This window comes from Telmatherina bonti (genome assembly GCF_933228915.1).
Source record: "Telmatherina bonti genome assembly, chromosome: 23".
Lineage (NCBI taxonomy): Eukaryota > Metazoa > Chordata > Actinopteri > Atheriniformes > Telmatherinidae > Telmatherina > Telmatherina bonti.
The window spans coordinates 24,480,440-24,502,289 of record NC_136632.1 but is presented as its reverse complement, the minus strand read 5'-3'; the positions used below and the strand labels follow the sequence as shown (position 1 = coordinate 24,502,289).

Genomic DNA, 21,850 nt, shown 5'->3' with positions numbered 1-21,850 from the left:
ATTTAACACAATTATCCAGTATTTATAAACATCGCTGCGCGTCGTGGTGTTCTAGACTCCGTGTCGTGCATTATAACCGTTTAATGTACGGTTCTGACTTGTTTAATCCACTTTTACTGCTTTTACAGGAACTATTTTATGTTGGCCTGGATGTATGTTTTATACCAAACAACCGCTGTCAGGCTGCAGCGCGTTTCTCTCATTCACCTGTTAAAAGATGGCGGATCTGAAACAGCTGGTTAACGTGTTGCTATGGTAACGCCCCGTAACGGAGGGATGTTACAGCGTTTAACTCGCCGAACTATGTATAGGAAAATAATGCAGCCAGTTGTCACTGACAATGGTATAAACTATGTTTAGGTGAACTTCCACAACCTACTGCAGTTATTCTACATGGACCTGCAGCCGGAGCCGACTGAGACTGGCCGCCTGGGAGTGCTTTAGGACGGAAGAGGCTCCCGCTGCTCCTTCCTTACAGTAACTGCAGAACAATATGTGCCTTCAAGTCAGTCGCCAAAACACCAGAAAAGTCTCTAATAACTCCAGTAAAAGCTGCTAGATTTGTCGCTTTTAACAAAAAAAGTCACCAGATTTAGCGATAAAGTCTCCAAGTTGGCAACAGTGTCTGAATGAAAGCAAAGCGGCTGTGGGAGGAGTTTACAGCACAGCGCTGCAACGCCAGAGACGCTCGATTAGCAGCTGAAGACAGCAGGAGAGGAAACTGCAGAGAGAAAAATAATCACACCCTTTTAGTTTTTTCATCGTTGAAAACCCAGATCGTAGTTGAGATAAAAATCCGATTAATCGCCCAGCCCTAATTGGCACCTTGCCTTGTCCCACACACTGTTTCTTCTTATCGACATATTGCAGTTTAGTGGCTGTAATTATTGTTTCTTGCCCCTTTAACTGTGGCTTTATTGTTCCTTTGCCATATTGATTTTTTATGCAACACTTCATTTGCTCGAAAAGGAAAAATACACTGTATTAGCTATTGAAGAATAACTAAAACAACTTCATGCATTTACTTGTGTTTCATCCTTAAAGCTGAAGTGTTTGGCTCGTGGCTCACAGGATCACTTTCAGTTTGGCCCTTGGAGGCCCAAAGTTTGGGCACCCCTGCTTTAGAGGAAAAAAGTGCTGCTGAAAGACGACGTATAATCCTGAACTGCTCCTTATAAAAAGGCCGATAGAACATGCACCAACATAGTCAATATTATTCCTGGCTTCAGGTAGACTGAGCCGGGTGTGCGACAGGAAGTCACACACTCCAGCTCTGTTCCTGCATGTGGAGGATAATATGTGATGTAGAAGTTGCTCCGGGGCCTACTGGGTTACTTGGGTGAAATTAACATAGAATTTAATTCTGCAAACTTAATCCTCACCAGTTTATGTATCGCAAAGAAAACTATCCTTCTAAACTGGAAAAGCAAACAAAGTCTGTGTATCCAGCAGTTCAGAAATCTCTTATTAGATCACATCAGTGTCGAGATGATGTCTGCCTCCTCAAGAGATCAGTCAGCTGAACTTTATTCCCTCTGGTCCCCTGTGATCAGCTCCATCACTTAGTATGGGGGGAGAATGTGACCTTATTGCGCTCGGGGTTGGTGGCCGGTTGGGGTTCTCTGGGGGCTGTGGGTCTGTGGTGGGCTCCTGGGGGGGGATTTTGACTGCTCCATTGCTGGAGTGGCTAAGTTTCTAGCCCTACTGTGGACCTGGATGGGCCAGCGGCTGGAGTTGCCGCGCAGCGGCGGGGCGAGGTCGCTGGCGGGGGATGGGTTGGCGGGCGTGACTCCGTAACGGGCGCCTGTGCCGCCGTGGGGTGGGCTGGGCGGGGTCCCGGGCTCCGGTGCCCGGGGTTGTCCCCTGTCTCTTGGGGGTGGGGGGTCGGCTTGTGCCGGGGGGGGGCTGGGCTGACCTGGACCTGCCGCTGCGGCGGCGGGCAGGTACGTGCTCTGGTGCCTGGTTGCGACCCTGGGACTTGTTGAGTGGGGGGTGTTTGATAGTGTGGATGGGATGTGAGTGTGTATGGAGGGATGTGTGTAAGGGGTGTGCGTTGAGGACTGGTGGCGGTACATAGGTATGTGGATGTGTGTGGGTGGGGAAGTGTGATGATGCGTGTGTGGGGGGGGGTGTCGTGGTGTCTGTGGGGGGGGGGGGTAGTGCCGTGTGTGTAGGGGAGTGGGGTGATGCGTGTATGTGGGGAGTGGCGGTGGTGCATGTATACGGGTGTGTGTGTGTGTGTGTGTGGGGGGGGGGGCGCGTGCTGTCTGTGTGTGTGTGTGGGGGGGGGGGGGGGGGCGCGTGCTGTCTGTGTGTGTGTGGGGGGGGGGGGGGGGGGGGGGGGGGGCAGGGGTGTATGTATGGGGGAGTGGGTGGTGCATGTGTGTGGTAGGTTGGTGGATAAGTGTAGATATGATGGATGGGAGTGGGGGAGATTTGGATGTGACGTGGGGGTCAGGAGGATGGTTTTAAGGGTGGGCTGAACGGGTGGCTGGGTGGACCTGAATGTGTCCGGAAGTGTGTGTGTGTGTGGCTGTAGGTGTGTGCTGAGACAGTGTGAAGTGCCGATGTGTGGACAAGGGGGGACTTCATGTCCCCAGGTGGGGGTGTCCTCTGTGAGTGAGGGGGCGGTGGACAATCGGTCTGGGATTCCCCTTCTGCCGCCCCGCCTCCTCTTTGTCCTCGTGCCCCCCTTCTGCATGTGGTGAGTTGGTCCCCTCTTGGGTCGGTGATGACTCTCTGGTTAGAGTCGCCGAAGGCTCTGGTTACGGGGATGGCTGTCCCCGGCTTGTCCTGGTCCTTGGGGGGCCCTGGGAGTAGGGGGCATGCCCAGTGCCACGGGCGGCTCACCTTCTGGAGGAAAGCTCACTTTCCTCCAGACTTAAATCCCTCAATCCCTCTTCCTCCCCGCTCCCCATCACACACAGGCAGGGTATTGGGAGGTGTGCACGTGGCGCTGGGTGGTGAGAAAGGCCATCAAGGTGGTTTTGATCGCTGCACCCAGCCTCGGCTCACCTCCCAGTTTTAATTACACTTAGACACCAAACACCAAAACACTGACGACTCACATGATTAGGGGGAAGAGCATGCGGTGTATGGTGGGCGGGGCTGCTTAGGTGGTCCCTCTCCCAACACCGCGTGGCAATTCCCTCAGTTTTAATTGCAACTAATACATACTTCACAATCAGTCATAAGCGGGGGGGAGGCAGGGACGATAGGGTCTTCTCATGCCCCTGCTCTTGGGGCTTTACTGGGGGGGGGGGGGTTACAGGTGGGGGAAGAGTGCCGTCCATTAGGCCTAAGTCTGGGCTGGCCTGGCTGTAGGAGGGTTGTCGCCGGCCCTGGGGGGGTGCTGGGTCGGCTGCATCTGTGGGGTGGTGGGGGGGACGCTGGGAGTGGTGGGCGGTAATTATGGGGGCCCTGATCGGGGCCATCCTGTCCTCTGCCCCCTCTGAGGTATCTCACATGGGACATGATGGAGGGGTGAGGTGAGGATGTGTGGGAGTGGGTGTATGGGGTTACAGATGGATGGTGGGATGGCTGGGGGGGGATTAGGGTTGGGGATATAGGTGGGTAGGGGATAGGGATGTGTGAGGATGAGTAGATGTATGTGTATGTATGTGAGTATGTATATGTGTATATATGTATATATATATATATATGTGTGTGTATGTATGTGTATATGTATGTATGTATATCTATCTTTATGTATGCATGTATGTGTACATGTGTGTGTATGCATGTGTATGTATGTGTATATGTATGTATGTATGTATATATGTATATATATATAATGTATGTGCGAGTGTATATACATATATATGTAGGTGGGTATGTATGTGCATATACATGTATGCATTGATCTCTTTCTTTTGTTTTTTTTTTTGTTGTTTTATGTTCTCTTTTCTGTTCTCTTTCTGCCCCTTTCCTGTCCTTTCCGGTCGGGTCCAGCAGCATAAACTCTGTAATACAAGCTATTATCCAAAACAAATTGAAAAATAAAATAAGAATCAAGAAATACAAGGGGATCATTACATCTACAAAAGTTCCCCTTGGCAAAATAAATTTGCTCAGCAGAACACAGCATCCAGAACATCAGTCTGCTTGCTTAAATGCTGGACAAGACCAAAAAAAAAAAAAAAAAAAAAAAAAAAAGAAGTTGCTCCGTTTTACCTGCTGCTTGTTGCCTTTGCGAGTTAGCATGACGAACTGCATGGTGTCGGAGATGTCCGAGTCTGCCTCGCTGATGCACTGCTGCCCCGAGCCGCCCTTCCTCAGCTGGCTCTTCAGCTGCAGAGGAATGGCCACGTCCAGCTGGTGCACCTTCACCGCCTCGCCGCTACGCTGCTGTGATGACGAGAGGAAACCGGTCAGAGTCGCGCTGAGAGAGAAGCGGCTTCTTTTGCCTGCAGATGTGTTGCAGGATGGCGTACCTGCAGGTTCTCCAGCATCATCTTATCCAGAGCCTGGATGAAGTCCTCATCCTCAGCGCAGGCCACGTGCTTCAAGCCACCGCCGCGGATGGTGACTTCCTGCACACAGAGCGCAAATTAACACGACCGGATATACAAATCGAAGATCCACGTCATCATGCTGCCATGATGACGTGGAGGAAAACAGCTCGACAAGCAGACACGTAGATCTTACATTATTTTCCTCATCCGTCTCATTTTCTTTGTTGGAGTCAGTCAGGTAGTCTGTGTTCTCTTCGTCTTCCTCCTCCCTCTCCTCTTCTTCGTTGTCTGATCCCTCCTGGAGAGGAAACATACAGACAAATCCAACAGCTCTTTAGTCTGCTCAAGCATCTTGTGGCGCCGCCATCATTGCAGTGAAGAGGTGTGCTACTGCGTGCCGACATGCACAGCGCCACTGATAGATTGTTACCCCTAATTACTAAAAATCCACACCTGAATGTAAAAGAGAAATCTGATCTTAAAAGTGAGATGTAGATTAAAATGTGGTGAGAATCTGTGTGTGGATTCGACGTAGTGTTTGTAACCTCTAATCTTCCGTCTGCAGGACGCTGCTGCATGTGATCTGTTTGTGTTAATGAAGGAAGGAATTCAGTTCTCCGGTCACAAAGTTGCCCTGATCAGAACAAATAAACGTTACTTTTCACAATATCCCTGATAACATCCTTGCAGTTCCTCGTGTATTGGTCCATTAACACGACAAAGGTCACCAGTAACACGTTAAACTGGATAGAAACACGGATACGTTGGATTTCACGTCAGGTTTACAGCTGTTGACCAAACTTTAGCGTGTTGGGAATAAAATCCAGTGTCTCACCTGCCAAGAAGCTCCAGCTGTTTAAAGCTGCTTTTCCTAAAGAACTGGTTTATTAATTCCCATTTTATGAAGAAAAACTAAACAATCTGATGTTATTTATCTTATTTATACAACAGAATACCATTTATCCTCGACACCTGGGCAGCTAAGAACTGGTCAGGAAGATATTACAATTCTCTTCTTCTCTACCAAGGAATAAAAAGCTGCTTAAACAGTAACATGAAATTAAGGTGAATCTCCAAATTTTGTTCTTTATGTTAAAATAAACACATAAAACATATAAAGTTAACAACAGATGGTATAAAAATTATTTCTACACCTGAGTTGTGCCTAATTTAGCAAATACAGGTCCCCACACACTTCTTATTCAGTTTTTACTTGAATTATTTATTTAGTCCATTTTATTCTTATTCCCTCTTTTTTCCTTCATTATTTACATTTTACATTCCATTTTGTACATTTTTAAATTCTATCTTTTTTGTTTTTTAAAGGCAAACGGAGTCCTCAGGCCAGGTGAAACTTTCTCCTACTTTCTCAGCCTGCAGATTAAAACTGGACACATTTTCTGTTTAGTTCCTGTGGTTCTGGTCCTGGGACTCTGTGTTGACTCTCACTATTAACAAGATGTTTTAATAAAACATCATCAAATGAAATCCTTTCCTGATATGTTCACACACAAGCTGCATTATATTTTATATTTACTAAATAAAGACGGGTGGTGGATGATCAGCGCTTTGAGGGAGAACAAGAGTGATTAAATTATATGTGATTTTTCATTCTTAAAAATATACAGAAATTTTTATATAGATATTCGGGCTGTAACGATATGATTTTGTCCTGATTCGATTCCAATTTTTTACGATTCTCACAAGTCTTAAATATTGCTGATTTTTGTAGATTCAAAACAAAATAAATATTTAAAACTTTTTTTTTCTTGATTTTAATTAAGAAAAAACAACGCAGTAGTCAGACCATCATTCTGTTGCAATAATCCCCAAGAAGACAAGTAAAAAGATCAATAAAAACAATAAAAATGACCAAAAAAAATTAATACATTTTTATTTGAAAAAAAAAATTGGAAAAAAATAAAAACATTTTTATATTGGATTATTTTTATTCATTTGAAAAAAAAAATCCATTTTAAAATTGCAAAGCCAAAAAATCCCTATAATTTACTTTTTGATTTGATTTTCTGACCCCTAATAAATACGTAAAACACTTGTGTGATTCCTGAATGAAAATTTCTTTATAAATTTGATTTTTTTCTAACAAACCTTCCAACTGGGCAGGACACACACAGTTTAACACTGGGGTCTACAAGTAGGGGTGGGAAAATCGAATCAAAAAATCAAATATCGGGATTTATTTTTTCTTCACAATTTGAAAATATAATTTTTTTTGTTAAAAAAAAATTTTTAATTTAAATTTATTGAGATAAAAATATTTCTATATTTTTAAGAATAAAACATAACATTCAGATTTTTTGTTTAAAAAAAATTTCAAATAAAAATAATCCATTTTAAATTTTTTTTTATCATTTTTTATTGATCTTTTTACTTGTCTTCTTGGGCATTACAGCAGCAGAATGATGATCTGGCTACTGTGTTTTTTTCCTCATTGAAATCCACAAAAATGACGCGCAAAAAAAAGTTTTGTACATTTTTTTGTTGTCGTTTTTAGTTTTTGTCGACTAAAATCAATATCAAAGAATTGTGAGAATCGCAATTAAAATTGAATCGAATCGAGACAAAAGCATTTCGTTACAGCCCTAGCTTCAAGGGCCACAAACCTGCAGGTTTTCCATGTTTCCATGATTAAACACACCATGCCTCATAATGAGGCATTGTGGAGAACTTCACCGGGTTCTGAATCCATTTAATCTGAGTCAGGAGTGTTGGAGTGAGGACAGATTGAAATCCTGCAGGACTTCGGCACTTGAGAACCCACTGTGGGAACCCCGGGTTTAACAGAATATTGCATTTGTGTTATTGATGCTGCTTTACATGCAAGACATCCATAAAGATGCCAACACCATCATGGCGGAAGGTCTACTTCTGGTATCGCCCAGACCGTTTTAACAGCAGGGAAGTGGAAACATCAGACTCTGATACAGAAAAGATGTTGCTTGTTTTATCCAAGACATTCCTCAGATTTCTCACCATCTCAGTCACTGAAAACAACGAGATGATGAGGACATGCAGGTGCGTCTTTAGATCAATGTGTTATCTCAGGATCATATGTGATCAAATGGAGATGTAAACTAAGTGCTGCATCAGAGATCTTTAGTGAAATCCCAACAGGAAGTGGACGAACATCTGTCCAGTAAAAAAAAAAAAAAAAACACAAGACGCTTCGCTTCGGCAGCAACGAATCTGACAGCTCAGTTTCTGAGACCAGAAATGATCCTCTTAAAGTTTACCGAAGAAAAGCCGGCTGGGGACGGATCCTCACAGCTTCTGAGGGAAAAACGGATAGATTCAGATACATCCATGTTTTTATTTTACCTGAAAGCTCTGGGATGATCTGTACCTGCCAGACAACAAGCACCCGAACCGGAAGCCTCGTTTACAATTAGCGAAGACTGAGCAGAAGAAGTTTTAAGGCTCAAACCAACGGTGCCTTCAGGTAACATGGGACAGAAACATGAAGATCCGGGTCAGCTCTCTCTGATTAAACCTCGTCGCCATTGAGGCAACATGGACTTGGACTCGTTCTGCTTCTTGCGACTGATGATGATTTACAAGTTGACAAGAGCACATACTGAGAACCTCATGCTCTGCTCATGATTTAATAAGGATCTGCCAAAACACACAGGAAGGGGCACAATGTCAACACACACACACACACACACACACACACACACACACACACACACACACACACACACACACTTGTTTTAACTGCTTTTCCTTTTCTTAATGTATGTGGAAAAATCCTGGCGCTTGTTCCTCCCTGCTCCATACAAACTGGACAACACTGAGGCTCTTTCAGCTTTCATAAGGTCACAAACAAACCAAACCACAGAGCAGGTAAACACGAAAACATCAACTAAACGAACTGAACAGGCTTCTTTAAGCTTCGGACAAACATGAAGAGCAGCTGACTCTCAGGGTCCCACAGGAAGGTCTACGGCTGAGAGACGGACAACCTGCAGCTTGAACCGTTTTTCTTCAGTGATATTTAGATTGAAAAGGCCAGAAAAAAAGAGAAAACTTGACTCAAATCTGGGTGAAACTTTGGCTGGAAAGGAAGTCATTGTGAATTACACAACTATCTGTTTATGCCAGTAACCGATGCCATCCATTATATGATTTATGATGTAGAAGCTCAACTCTTTTATTTCCAATCAATACCCAGACTCAAACATTTTCAGGACATCCTCAGTTGTCAGATTTTCAGGCTAAAATGATTTAAAATGAAATGTATAAAAAGTCGAGAAAAGCACTCGGAGTGAACATATTGCGATTAACACCCAACATAACTTCATAGTGATCCAGAATCCAGGATCTCTTCCGGATCTCCACCAACATTTCATCATTTGTTCCTCGTGACACCCCCAACATATCCCGAAGATTTCATCAAAATCCATCCATAACTTTCTGAGTGATGTTGCTAACAAACAAACTCGGATGAAAACATAACTTCCTTGGCGGAGGTAAGAAGAGCAGCATGCAGGACAAGCACAACAAAACACACAACGTCTTACTAACACAGTGTTTCCAGTGTTCCATCTTCCTCCAAAGCACCTGAGTCCGATCTTTTTACTTCCTCATCAAGTTCTTTGCAGCCCGTTGACGCGCTCTTTATTCATTCTGGTGTGTTTAGGTCGGGTCTACTATAAAACATGCAGGGCAGGGGGTGTCCTGAGGACCGTAACTGAGAAACACTGAACTAAGAACTTTGTAGAAATAACACACAGATCCACAATGACCCCCATCTGCACATCATTCCTTCAGGTTCCTTCAGTTACTGGAACTGAATCAAACGCAAAACACAAACTATTTACACGTTTACACTTTTCCTTTTATCACATTTATTTATTATTTACCGGTATTTATCATGGGTAAACAAACAGTTATCATCGATCAGTCACGATGGAAATACCATGTAGAATTTTTAGATCAGGCCTCTACACATGACGGCCCAGAACCAACTCCCATGTGGCCCAGCTTATGGAAAAGAGAGAAGATATTAATCCAGAACCTTCAGTCATTCTTACGTTGATTAAGTAGCCTACAATCCTACAGTTGTGCAGACCATGAATGCAACACCTGGTTGCCCAGCAACATTAACCCCAGCGTGTGTTGTTGTGTTTTGAAGTTGTAAGAGTCGCACTAGCTAGCATGTCGCTCTCCGTCCAAGAACACAAAATTAACAACAAAAACCGCAGATTTAACCCCGTCTGGACTGATAAGTATTTGTTTATTTTTCCATCACATTCGAGGGCCAAACCGATGTGTTTAATATGCGATGAGTGTGTGGTGGTGTGTAAAGCTTATGTGACAAGGCACCACATCAAGAAGTTTAGTTTGATATGAACTTTTTATGTTAAATGTTAGGAGAAAAACAGCTTCTGACTGGAATTTTCATTATTTTATTTAGTGCATTTACTCTTGTCTTGTGGGACTGGATTTAAAATAGAAAAATTAATAAACCGCTTATTTCTCATAACGTAAATGTGTCTTTATTTATTTATTTTTACTGATTAATTTTCCCTGACTTTATTTTCTCACTCTCATCATTTTTTTATTTGAAAATCTGGCCCACCTGGACATCTAATTGAGTAGCCCTGCTCTAAATACTACATATTGTGTGTGTATTGGAAAGGCCAGGAAAACCTCCTAAACAATAAGCTACTATAATAATACACAACTCTGACAAAGTGTGTAACTACACGCTGACTATAGCAGCAACTCTGGGATGATTTAAAGAGTTAAACTAATCCATGGAAGGACACACCTTTTTAGTATTACTGCTAATATTATTAATTATTATTATTATTATTATTATTATTATTATTAGTGATGCTATCGTTGCTACGGTATGATAACGTCATCAAACACTGACAGAAGCTGAAAAACAGGACGAGTTAGTTCATTACGACAGAAACACTCACGTCCTCTTCCTGTTCGTTCATTTCACTCTCATTCCCTGACTGCTCCTCGGTCTCAGCTCCTCCCTCTTCGTCATCGTCACCGTCGTCATCTTCCTCCTCCAGGCCATCTCCTTCGCTCATGGCGCTGGAGCGACCGTCCCTCTCCATGGCGAGGCCTTGAAAAAGAAAAGAGGATGCTTTGTTGTTACGAACATTTTGCTTCTGTCTGCAGAACCAGGTTTACAGTTGTGCTCATATTTATAAATAAAATTTTATGAGAATCATTACATTATTTTCTAATTCTGGTTCAATAGAAATATTTTTTTTAAAAAGCAAACAAATAAGATAATTTATTCCATATTCCATACTGTTGTAAAGTCAGCCTTTTCTTTAATGAAAGGGGATGAATACATATGAGCACAACTGTAGGTGTGAGCCATTCCAGCGTAACTGCAGCCTCGTGGTGACAGCTCAGAAATGAAGTCAGGGCAGAGCTGCAGATCAGGTCTAGTGGCCTGGGGGACTGAGGTATGTTGGATCCTGGTTAAAGTATGAAAGGTAACAATGGCCCTTCTGTTGTGCTTCAAGGGGCCTACATCAATCACCCTCTGGTCTCCTGTGTTCACACACACACCATAAAGGTTCTTACACACACCAGCGGTGGAAAGTTACAACGCGTATTTTTAAGGCGATGTATTTATTAATGTAAACTTTCAAATTAAACCAGCTACATCTTACTAATACCTCCGTCTAACCCCTCACATTTCCCAGGAGACTCTTTCCAGTGTTTCACAGCCGGGTTAAAAATATTTCAACTCCAACTTAAAGTATTTATTAGGGGTGGGAAAAACAAATTGAAAAACTGAAAATCAAGTTTCTTTGCTTCACAATTTTAAAATCTTTTTTTTTTTTTTTTTTTGGTCAAAAATGGATTTTTTTTTTTTCCATCTTGCTTTCGCCTCAGCTGTGTCAGGCTCTCCGAGGGTGGAGCAGCCGTTGGCATTGTTCTCTGCATTCCAAGTCAACACCTTGAAACTCTAAAACAAAGCTGTGTCACTGCTGCAGAGCGGGATACACCTGCTACACAAACCTCTCTTTCCTTTTCCTCTCACCTGCTCATTTTCTTAGAATCTCTGCATTCCTGAAAATTTAGACACCTAAGATCATCTTGCACTTGGCAACCCTTCAAAGGAGGAGTTCGAGATATACTAGGGAAGACAAGACCCCCCCTTTCTCACTGAAGGTTTTTTTTTTTTACTTTATGTTATGTTATTAAACACCTCTAAAGAATTAGAGGAACAATAATAATCTGTCAAATAGTTTAATGTGGTGGCATTTATACCAGTCAAAAGAAAAAATATTGAGACTATTTCACAAAAATCTACCTGCATGGTCAGTGTACATTTATTCTAGCAGAAGACAGGTTCATGAACAAGAAAAACAAAACTAAAACAATCTTTAACCCTTTAAAGACACTGCAGTCAAAGCTTTTCGGCTCTTATAGACTTTATCTACCATACCATATTTATTTATTTATAAAGCACTTTAAAAACAACATACAGCTGACCAAAGTGCAGCAGTTATCGCGATGACAGTTTCCATTCCTGAGCTAAACAGCCCATTTCAGCAGTATGAATTACAAGCAAATCTGATTAACGTTTAAAAAAAATTATCATCCAAACTGGAAATGTTAGCAATTTCAGGTACATTTCAAAACTAGCATGTTAACAAGAATAAGTTCCATCTCCCACTGCCGGATATTATTGAATGCTTCATATTGTGTTTGTTGTAACCAATATTAGTTTTGTTCTTTTAAAAGTCCTTTTTTGCCAGTTCTAAATAAATAAATAAATAAATAAATAAATAAATAAATAAATAAATAAATAAATAAATAAATAAGCTTTTTCATTTTTATCTACTAAAGCATTTCATGGTGTTTCTGCTGCCACGCTGCACGAGGACAGATGTCCTTTTTCCTTTTGTTCTCCTCTCGGTGTCTTTCAGTGTCTGACGGAAGGAAACCAATAAGTAAAGCGGAAGAAACTTGCATTTGGAGAAAGGTCAGCTACAACAGCAGCAGTCTGCAGCCATTTTCACACCAACACCGAGGTACAGAAACGTGCAAACTCAAATACATGCTAATATTCCCCATGTTAAGTCTCCAGAAGTTCAGCAGGTGGGATGACGTGCAAACGTAGCAGTTCATATTCTGGATGTCCGGCTGATAGCAGGCCAGTGGAAACAAGTGGTGTAAATCTCCTACTGTCAACCAGAAACACAGAAAACTGGCTGCACAGTCTCCTGAACATGAATGCTGGTCCTGCTGATGCACAACTCCTGGTTTCTTCAGCTTCCTATTAAAGTTAGCTTGAGGAAGAACCTTTTTTCTGCTAGTTTGACAGGAGCTCCATCAGTTTTCTGATTGTTAATGTTACTTTTAGGTTCATTTCTCTGAGTTAAACTTAAATATTTTAGATTTATAGAAGGCCTTTAAGTAGATTTTAACACGTTCTCTCATATGTTTATCTTGTTAGCAGCTGTTTTGCTGCAACAAAACTGCTCATATGTAAAACTGGGACCAAACTAAAAAGACAGTCTGCTGCCTCACTGTGGATGTTTTTCTCTTTTTTTTCTCTCTTTCTGTGTCTACTGCATGTCCTGGTGGTTAAAATGAGGACAGAATGGTGAGTAAAATGACAACAGAGCACAGAAAATATTCACCGTGTTCTCCTGTGATAAAATATCTCATGTGACGCAGAAATGACCTATAAATGACCTTTTCTCTGTAAAATGATGAACGCTAAATGGTTTGTAAATGACTGTGGGACTCTGTTTAACAGCTGCTTCTCTAAGACTGTCTTTCCTCCTGGGTACCGTGTTAACCTGAACGCTACAGGTCAGCAAACTTTTACAGATGTCCGCATGCGGATTATAAATAAACATATTTGATCAGCAGCACTTGGCTGCTACTGACTTCTTCATTCCTTTTAACTTTCTCACACATTGCTTTTGGATTTGTGGTTTAGTTTTAAGTGCAATATGTTGTGTTCACCTGATGTTATATTTAGCTTCTTTAAAATCTTCTAAGGTCCTGATATCTGAATTATTTTTTCCAATGACCGCCTGCCTAAAACTGACCAGGCTCTTCCAGTGCCAACAAAATCCCAAACCAGTCAGAGTGTGGACAGACGACACCTGAGGATTACCGTGTCTTACAAGTGAGTGATGTGTTCGGCGCGTGTTTCGATAGGCTAAAGCTAAGAGATAAAGCGGAGATAAGCAACGCATCACCATCATCCTCCTACACACCAGGGAATGCGGCTCTGCAGGGTCAACAGAAAGCAGCAGAACTGGAAACACCAGCTGCTGCACAAACACTTGCAACCTTCACACATGTTGGATTTCAATCCGGATGCAGACAACCGTCTCTGGAACTCGTGTTAATGGGCGCACGCTGCGTCCTGCTTACCGAGCTTGACGAGCACCTCCCTCTCCAGCTCAGTGACTTGCTTGATGGCCTCCTCCAAGGAGCAGCTGAGCCTCATCTTGGGCCTGAGAAGCTCCAGAGTGTCACTGATCATGTAGTCGATATCGATGGGGAACGGGTGGTCTTTGGTCCAAACATCTAAGCTCTTTTTCCACCAGATGTACCGCTGCAAACACACAAAATCATTCTTTTATTTTGTCTTTACTTCAGCAGAAACACATGGTGTAAACATTCACATATAAGCACAAGAAATCGCTGACCAGAGGTGTGTTGGAACAAAAAAACCTGCCTGGAAGTAGATGAGGAAGCAGTCCAGCTTCCTCTTGCTGGATCCACGATCAAAGTACTGTCCGCAGGTGTCCAGCAGGGTGCAGACCAGGCGAATGCGGAACAGGTGCTCTGGCGGGTCCAGCAGGCTGGGGCTGCCATCCTGATTCACCCCGAAGGAGATGAAGGAGAAGAGGGTGCGGAAAATGACCGCCGACTCCACCATGCGGTAGTTGTAGAGCTCGCCGAGGAACTTGGCGCTGCTGATCCGTCGCTGGTTGAACTTTGGCTGGTTGACCTGAAAAAAATGACGAGGGGGAGAAAAATATTTTAATAAGAAATATAAAGAACTGTCAAAGTTTAAGTCCTGCTGAAGACAAGTTTGGACAGCAAAACTGTCCCAGTACGAGTGCAGTTCAACCAGTCTGAGGTCTGGACTGGGACTGGATCACGTCTACATCTCCATTCTTTTCTTTTTCAGTCATTTTGTTGTAGATCTGTCCTGTTAGATGAGCCAAGCTGCAGCTGTCAGACAGACGGACTCACATCGGACTTTAGAAAACTCTGGTATCCACAGAAGGTCGTTGTCCACTTTAGAAATTAATTTCAACTGTGTAGCATGCTGCTGATTAGCTTTAGCTAAATAAATGCATCAGAAATTCAATAAAAAATGACTAAATTATTCAGTGTAAATGATAGGGCTGTGACGAGATGCTTTTGTCTCAATTCGATTCAGATTTTTTGGGTGCTGATTGGATTTTAATTACAATTCTCACAATTTTTCAATATTGCTGATTTTTGTAGATTAAAACCATAAGAAAATTTTTTTAACTTTTTTTTTTTGCTTGTCATTTTTCTTGATTTCAACGAAGAAAAAACAACCCAGTAGCCAGACCATCAGTCTGCTGCTATATTGCCCAACAAGATAAGTAAAAAGATCAATAAAAACAATAAAAATGACAAAAATCTTACAATAGATTATTTTATTCATTTAAAAAAAAAAAAATCAATTTTAAAATTGTGAAGCAAATAAAATCCAGATATTCAGTTTTTCGATTCATTTTTCCACCCCTAGTGAATGGTAAATAAACTGTACTTATACAGCACTTTTCCAGTCATGTTGACTGATACCGATACATATCTGATACTAATGCACCTGGTCATTCATCTTCTTCTAACTGTTATAGGGCTAACAGGGCATGGGTGAGGGTGGTTGTGGGTGGGTGAAAGGGGACTATGGGTGTATGTGTGTGTGTGTGTGTGTTTTATCTATTTTGTTGTAAATTGTTTCAAAATGTAAAGCACTTTGTATTGTTGTTAAGCACGAAAAGTGCTATACAAATAAAGTTTGATTTGATTTGACCACTCAAAAGTGCGGTACACTGCCCTACATCTCATCTACCCACACACACACCTCGATGGGCACATTGGAGGTGTAGAGAACCAGAATGAAAAACTCTAAACTCTCCATTTGACTTTTATTTTATCTTTATCTGCTAAAGCCAGGCTACGAGGTTTAACGAAAAGTTATCAATCCATCCATTTTTTGCTTCTATCCAAGTGAGACATGGAGGAAGCAGGTTCAGGAGGGAGACCCAGACATCCCTTTTCCCAGTCACACTCTCCAGCTGGGATTCCAAGGTGTTCCCAGGCTTGAAAGGGACATAAAATCCTTCCAGCAGCGTCAAGGTCTGAGTCAGGGTATCCTCCCAGCAGGATGTGTCTGGAAAACGTCCAGGGGGAGGAAACCAGGAGGAATCCCAATCTGATGTCCTCAGAACAACATTCTTTTCTTAAACTGCAGTAAAATAACAGAACGACACCACAGTCATTTAACTCTGCTTTTAAAGGTGGAGTATGTAAGATTTTCAATATTTTCAAAATAAATTAACTAATAACTACAATCATAATTAGATAGTTTTTTAAACATGTAGGTTCCAGTCTGTCCATAGTTGATGTGTTATTAAATTACAAGTTTACTTAATGACAAAGACCCTTCTTAAATGTTTGCCTACCAGTAAAAAAAAAAAAAAAAAGTGCTTTTTGTCATTGGTCATTAAACTTGTCATTTAATAACGCATCAAATATGGACAGACTGGAACCTACATGTTTAAAAAAAACTATCGAATTATGATTTAGTTATTTTATTAGTTAATTTATTTTGAAAATATTGAAAATCTTACATACTCCACCTTTAAAGGGACACTTTTTTAACCTTCTGTGACCCAAACATCAGCCTAATGTGAGTAATGATAGATGACTTCTGGGGTTAATATACTTGACGTGTGTTGTTGCTGTGAAGGAGTTGCGCTCTTCAGAAACCAGACCAGATCTGGCTCTTATGGGATCATGTGACCTGGAGCGCTTTGCTTTACGGCGCCTCCTCTAAAAACAGAGCGCTCGGCTTTGTGCTGCCTTTCCCTCTTCCAACCAAAGTCTGTCATGTCTGAACGAGGTCAGAAGGTGAAAACGGCGTCCGAGGAGGCCAGAGAGAGAAGGCAGGAAAGGTTCAGTTCAGGTTCAGGAGGAAAGACATGAGTCCACCTTGGGAAAGAACTGGCTGGAGTCTGAAGAAAGAACAGTGTGGATGTAAAACACACACCGTTTGCCTCGGTGTTATCACACTGCTCAGTTAGCTCTTTGCTTGTTGTGCAAAGGCAGCAAAATGTGATGAACTTTCACATCTTTCAGCGTTTATTTAAAACAATGTCAGTAATAATGAGCTGCAGAACGTTGCAGCATACATCTGTGTCTTTATTTTGCTGTTTAGTAGAAGCTAAATGCGGCTAGTTGGAGCTAATCGGCTACAGACCAAAGCTAACGTGACTCCCTAAACATTTCATACAGGTTGGGCTGGTTTGGATTTAAAAAAAAAAAAAAAAAAAACATTTCCACTAATTCATGCAAATATCAAAGAAGTAACAGAATGATTACTAACTGTAATGCCCCATAAGCTAAAGGATAATGCAAATATTTTCATGGCGCTAAGGTTTTGATGTGTTCTGCCAAAGTTACTGCTTCATTTGATTCTCAGAGCAATTATTTATAGTTGGGTTTTTGAGGCAGTTTTTGTTTTGTGTGTTTTTTGTGTCTGTCGGGGACCTGAGCAGCATATGATTTGTGTATTTCAGTAATATCCAACTTATTAATCGTGAATATCTGTTGGTTTACCGTGATCTTTCATGATCTTGTGAGATGAGTTGTTTGTTTATAGAAGATGACTAAAAGAGATCACATGACATGTTAAACGACCTGAAAGCTTTGTTTTTGTTTTTCTGATGCTGAAAAGTCAGCCTTCCTTCTGATCAACACACTCATCAGGCCCAACAAAACATTTTAAACTGGATGGCAACAAAATAAAAACGAGATGGTTGTCTGACAGCTCTTCTTAACCTGGTTTAAATGTTGGATAATGCAAACTAGTTGTGGTGGTTTGGGCCTTCCAGATGCCTTTCAGGGGGTTCAGACAGACCCAGGACTAACTGGACTAACTGGAAACTGGAGGAGCTCAGACTGTTGCGCTCGATTAAAGGCAGAGCAGGATGGATGGATGTGTGTAAAGGTCTGGGGAGAGTTTAAAGTCGTTGCAGTTTCACAAAAGGAAACGGTTCAAGCTTGACTATGAGATTCAGAATATCATTACAAACAGGATTTATGTCCGACAGTTTGCTTGATGGAAGAGTCTTTGTTCATTGCTTATAAACAGGAAACCTGATGGAGCGATAAGTGCTGCTTTTCACCGTCGACTGGATGACCAGCAGCGGTTCTGTTTACATTTTCCAGCCTGAGCTGCTGGCTGTCTTAAGGATCCGAACATGAAAAGCTGCATTTATTCAGTTTAATGCTGCAGACAATTTAGCTTGAAATTGGCTTCATCTGGGTGCTGCAAACTTCAGAAGGTCATGTGAATGCTTGACCTATTACCACGTGTGAGGAAGTAGAGTTAAAATGAACAAATGCACCCTGGTGGATGTTTACGTTCTCACGCTTTCTGCATGAAACAGGTTTCACCGTGTTGCAGAAGGATGTAATTCAATCTCATGAAGTTGACGACATTGTTTTTCATGTTTCCACTCAATCTTTACATCTGTGAGAACAACGATGCAAATTTTCTTTCAGACAGTCAGTCATGTTTTACTGCACCAACCTGAGCTCTACTTCACCTGCAGCACAAATACAAACATCTTCAGCTTTTCATGCACATTAATTATTGAGTCAGAGTGCACATTTTCACTGGATTTTCAATGTAAAAGAAGCTGACATCATTCTAAATATAGCAGCTGCATCTGTTTTACTTTACAGATTAAATGATGCAACTTATTCTGCAACTGATCACAGGTAAATAGTGGAAAAGTATTTAAAGTTACTCTCATGATTTTGTGCCTAAGCTGAGCTTGACAATAAAAAGATAAGATGGGATTATTGCCAAATAGCAAACAGAAAGATCAAAGGAAATGATCCATGTTTGAGAGGATTTTAAAGCCATTAATTAAAAAATGACTCAAAGAAGTTAAAACTCCAAAATCAACTTTTACTTGTAGTTTCCTCCAAAAGGTTTTAGCATCAAGTTTGTTTTGTTTTTACTGCTTTTTAAGATGGAGAATCAGGTCTTCAGGGGGAATCAAGCACAGTCGGTTGCCTTTAAAGGCAGTGTGAACTGAGAGGTCGCAGGGTCAGAGTGCATGAGAGACAACGTGCAGCACGAGTGAAAGAGCAGCGTGAATTTGCTCAAACTTTGCCCTCTGCGCTCCTTTCGAGGCTGCGAGGTAAGCGTGTTTTGGGTAGTCAGCTGCCAAAACACTGCAGGTGCAACTTAACCTCATTTTCCATGACAAGAGAACAAGAACTGCAACTGAAGTAAACCTTCAACAGAAACTCGAGTCTTTATGCTGCATAAAAGCTTTTAAGTTGTCTAGTTTTCAGGAGAAGCCCGATTTTTTGTATGTTCTGTTTAAATATGTTCATTTTTTTTTCTTAGATTTTCATTCAAATAAATTAATTTCCTATTGCAGGTTGAATGAAGAGTTTCTTTTGAACCAAACGCGGTAAACAGAGTTCGCTGTCCTGCTTGGATGCACTCTGTGGGAGTCAGGACTTCACTGATGAAGCCAAATCTCCGTCGTCTTGATGCAGTCAGGATGCTGACGTAGGAGAACGAGGAGCTCCTCTGTGCTTCAAGTCTTCTTTTTTTTTTATTTAATCCAAACAGCTGCTTTAGTTTCCTGTTAACCATGCTAGCAGCAGGCACGTCAGATGTAGCTTTGCTTTGGTGATCCTCGGGCATAAAGGTCAGGCACGTGTCCGGTTTGTGTCTTTGGTAAGCTTTAGGAAACACCACTGACTCAGCAGCACCACATTCAGATCTCCACCAACTATCCTCACACACAAAAAAACAGACATTTTCCCAGACTGATACTTTAGGCTGAACACTGAAAACAGCATCGAAAGTTTTAGTGATGCTACACTGCCATTAAATATTTAGTATTTAAACTCTACACTGATTAACACACGGCTGTCTTTACCTCCATTCCCAGCCGGATGTCCTCCAGCACTCCGTCCACCACATGGATGCCCACGTCCTCCTGGTAGGCCACCAGGCCAGCCAGCAGGTTGGCCACGCAGTGGATGCTGTTGTACTTGACGTTCCAGATGTTGACCATGCAGCAGATCAGGTAGCTCTTCACCTCGGGGTCCTGCCAGGGCAGTTTGCGCATCTGCCTCAGCACCTTCTCCGTGGTGACTTTGGACAGGTCCTTGTAGAGCAGCTTGCGGATGTACTCCTGCAGCGGCGGCCTCTTCTTCTTCACCGTTTTCTCCATGGGCGGCGGGTTGCAGTAGTAGTAGGCGTTCTCCACCATGGTCACGTAGCGTGCGTCCAGATGTTGCGCCTGCTTCTTGCGCATCATTTGTTCCTGAAATGCAAAAAGGATTTTTAAAAAACGTGCTCCCTGATTGATCTCAGCTGCTCTGACTCATAGAGAAGTTATGAACTCCGGCAAAGCCGTTATTTCCACTTCTCTAACTCATATGTCTATCCTTCGCTTCGGCTCAGCTGGTGCCGAGCAGGGCAGGGTCTGTACTGACCAGCAGGACACTGGTGCGCAGGTGAGAGTCTGGGGATCTGAAGAGGAATCGGCCACAGGTCTCCAACAGTGTGCAGGCCATCTCTATGTGGTGATGGGTGAAGTCAGACAGCAGCATCTGTTGAGCCAAACACACACACACACACATTTAACAACATATCATCATGCAGGATTTTCTCACCAGAAGCAAAAGAGAAGAAGCTGCTGGTGCACACTGGTCCTCACCAGGATCAAAAGGTTTCTACGTTTATGTACAATCTGCATGCTTAAATGAAACTTGGTTCTGTATTTTATAGATAACCTGGCAGATAAACATGATTTGTACGAGTAGAGAACACAAACTTTCAGACTGAACGTCTGATTTAACATCAATATGTTAACATGTAGAGGAAACACGGCTAAAGTCTCAGTAAATCGATCGAAGTAGCTCTCTCTGCTGCAACAGAGGATGATTTCAGCTCTCTCACTGGAATTTTTCCCAGGTTTTCTGAGTAAATCAGAAGTTAATTCAGCTAGCGGGCAACAATTAAATGTGAAACAATCTCTTCTTTCTTTTTAAACCAATGAGATTCATGCTGTCCTTTATGATTATCCTGTAACCAACTTTCTGTGAGTACCTGGTCGGAGCACTTAGTCCAAGTGGAATCCGACCAACAAACCCAAACCCCTCTGCTCGCTTCTCTGTTCCAGTTAGCTTTAGGACCCAGTACAAGATTATATTGATTGTTTTTAAAGCCTTAAATATTTTGGCTCCCTCGTATTTGTAAGGGTCGTTACATCAACATGCTCCAGTCAGGACTCTTAGGTCCTCTTAACTTTTACAGAAGGTCCCATTGACCAGATTAAAATCCAGCCTTTTCTGTCGCTGCTCCTAAGATCTGGAATAACCTTCCCCTTCACATCACAGCTGCTCAATCTGTCTCTGATTTTAAGTCTGTCCTTAAAACCCACTTCTTAGTGCTGGCAGTTGGTCATACCTGAGCTTTTTCTTTGTGTATTTTTGTGTATTAGATTTTTGTTTTGTAATCTGCAGTGTTTGATGTTATATTGTGGAGTGTTGTAGTTCGTTGCTTCACTGTCCAGCACTTTGGGCAGCTGCTGCTGTAGAAATGTGCGATATAAATAAACTTGAAGATGATGCAGTTGGGAGGTGAATGTTATTTGCATGTTTACTTTTTTTTTTTTTACTTTACAGGGATCTTAAAATGGATTAATATGTTTAGATGCATTTAAAATAAAGTTATATTACTTCTAAGATCCAGAAGTTTCTGAATATCATGAGAGTTTGATGAAATACTGAATGTACTAAACTTTATATATCGTTCATGTATTGTGGAAAAGATCTGCTTTTATTCAACATATTGTATGAATTTGCTCTTTTCTTCAAAAACATCCACATGAGCAAAAATCTTTTCATGCTGAAATCAATCTTTGTTAGTCTCTTTGTCTCCACGTCACGATCTGTGCAGGTTCTGGGTTCGTTTCAACACGACGGTTTCACAAGACTTTCATGTTCTCTGTGTGCTTTTCATGCAAAAAACAATCTGAAAATATCAGTCCCTTCATTTAACAGCCTTTTTCACAAAACAATTATGAGAAAAAATCCTTATTATCGCCGACTGCTTCTCA

General features: G+C 41.9%; 1 protein-coding gene across 3 annotated transcripts in view; it reads right to left on the bottom strand.

Annotated features, from left to right (window-relative positions):
• Nucleotides 1–21,850, bottom strand: part of upf2 (UPF2 regulator of nonsense mediated mRNA decay) — a gene marked incomplete at its 3' end in the record, with an annotated part of 40,883 nt that overhangs the window by 9,471 nt on the left and 9,562 nt on the right. For all 3 annotated transcript variants that reach the window (XM_079263582.1, XM_079263583.1, XM_079263584.1), the window contains exons 11-18: nucleotides 20,223–20,339; nucleotides 19,661–20,050; nucleotides 14,161–14,436; nucleotides 13,854–14,037; nucleotides 10,406–10,560; nucleotides 4,648–4,752; nucleotides 4,434–4,532; nucleotides 4,174–4,347 (exon numbers count right to left, since the gene is read on the bottom strand). In XM_079263582.1, the coding sequence (XP_079119708.1) occupies nucleotides 4,174–4,347; nucleotides 4,434–4,532; nucleotides 4,648–4,752; nucleotides 10,406–10,560; nucleotides 13,854–14,037; nucleotides 14,161–14,436; nucleotides 19,661–20,050; nucleotides 20,223–20,339 (1,500 nt within the window). The remainder of the gene's footprint in view (nucleotides 1–4,173; nucleotides 4,348–4,433; nucleotides 4,533–4,647; nucleotides 4,753–10,405; nucleotides 10,561–13,853; nucleotides 14,038–14,160; nucleotides 14,437–19,660; nucleotides 20,051–20,222; nucleotides 20,340–21,850) is intronic.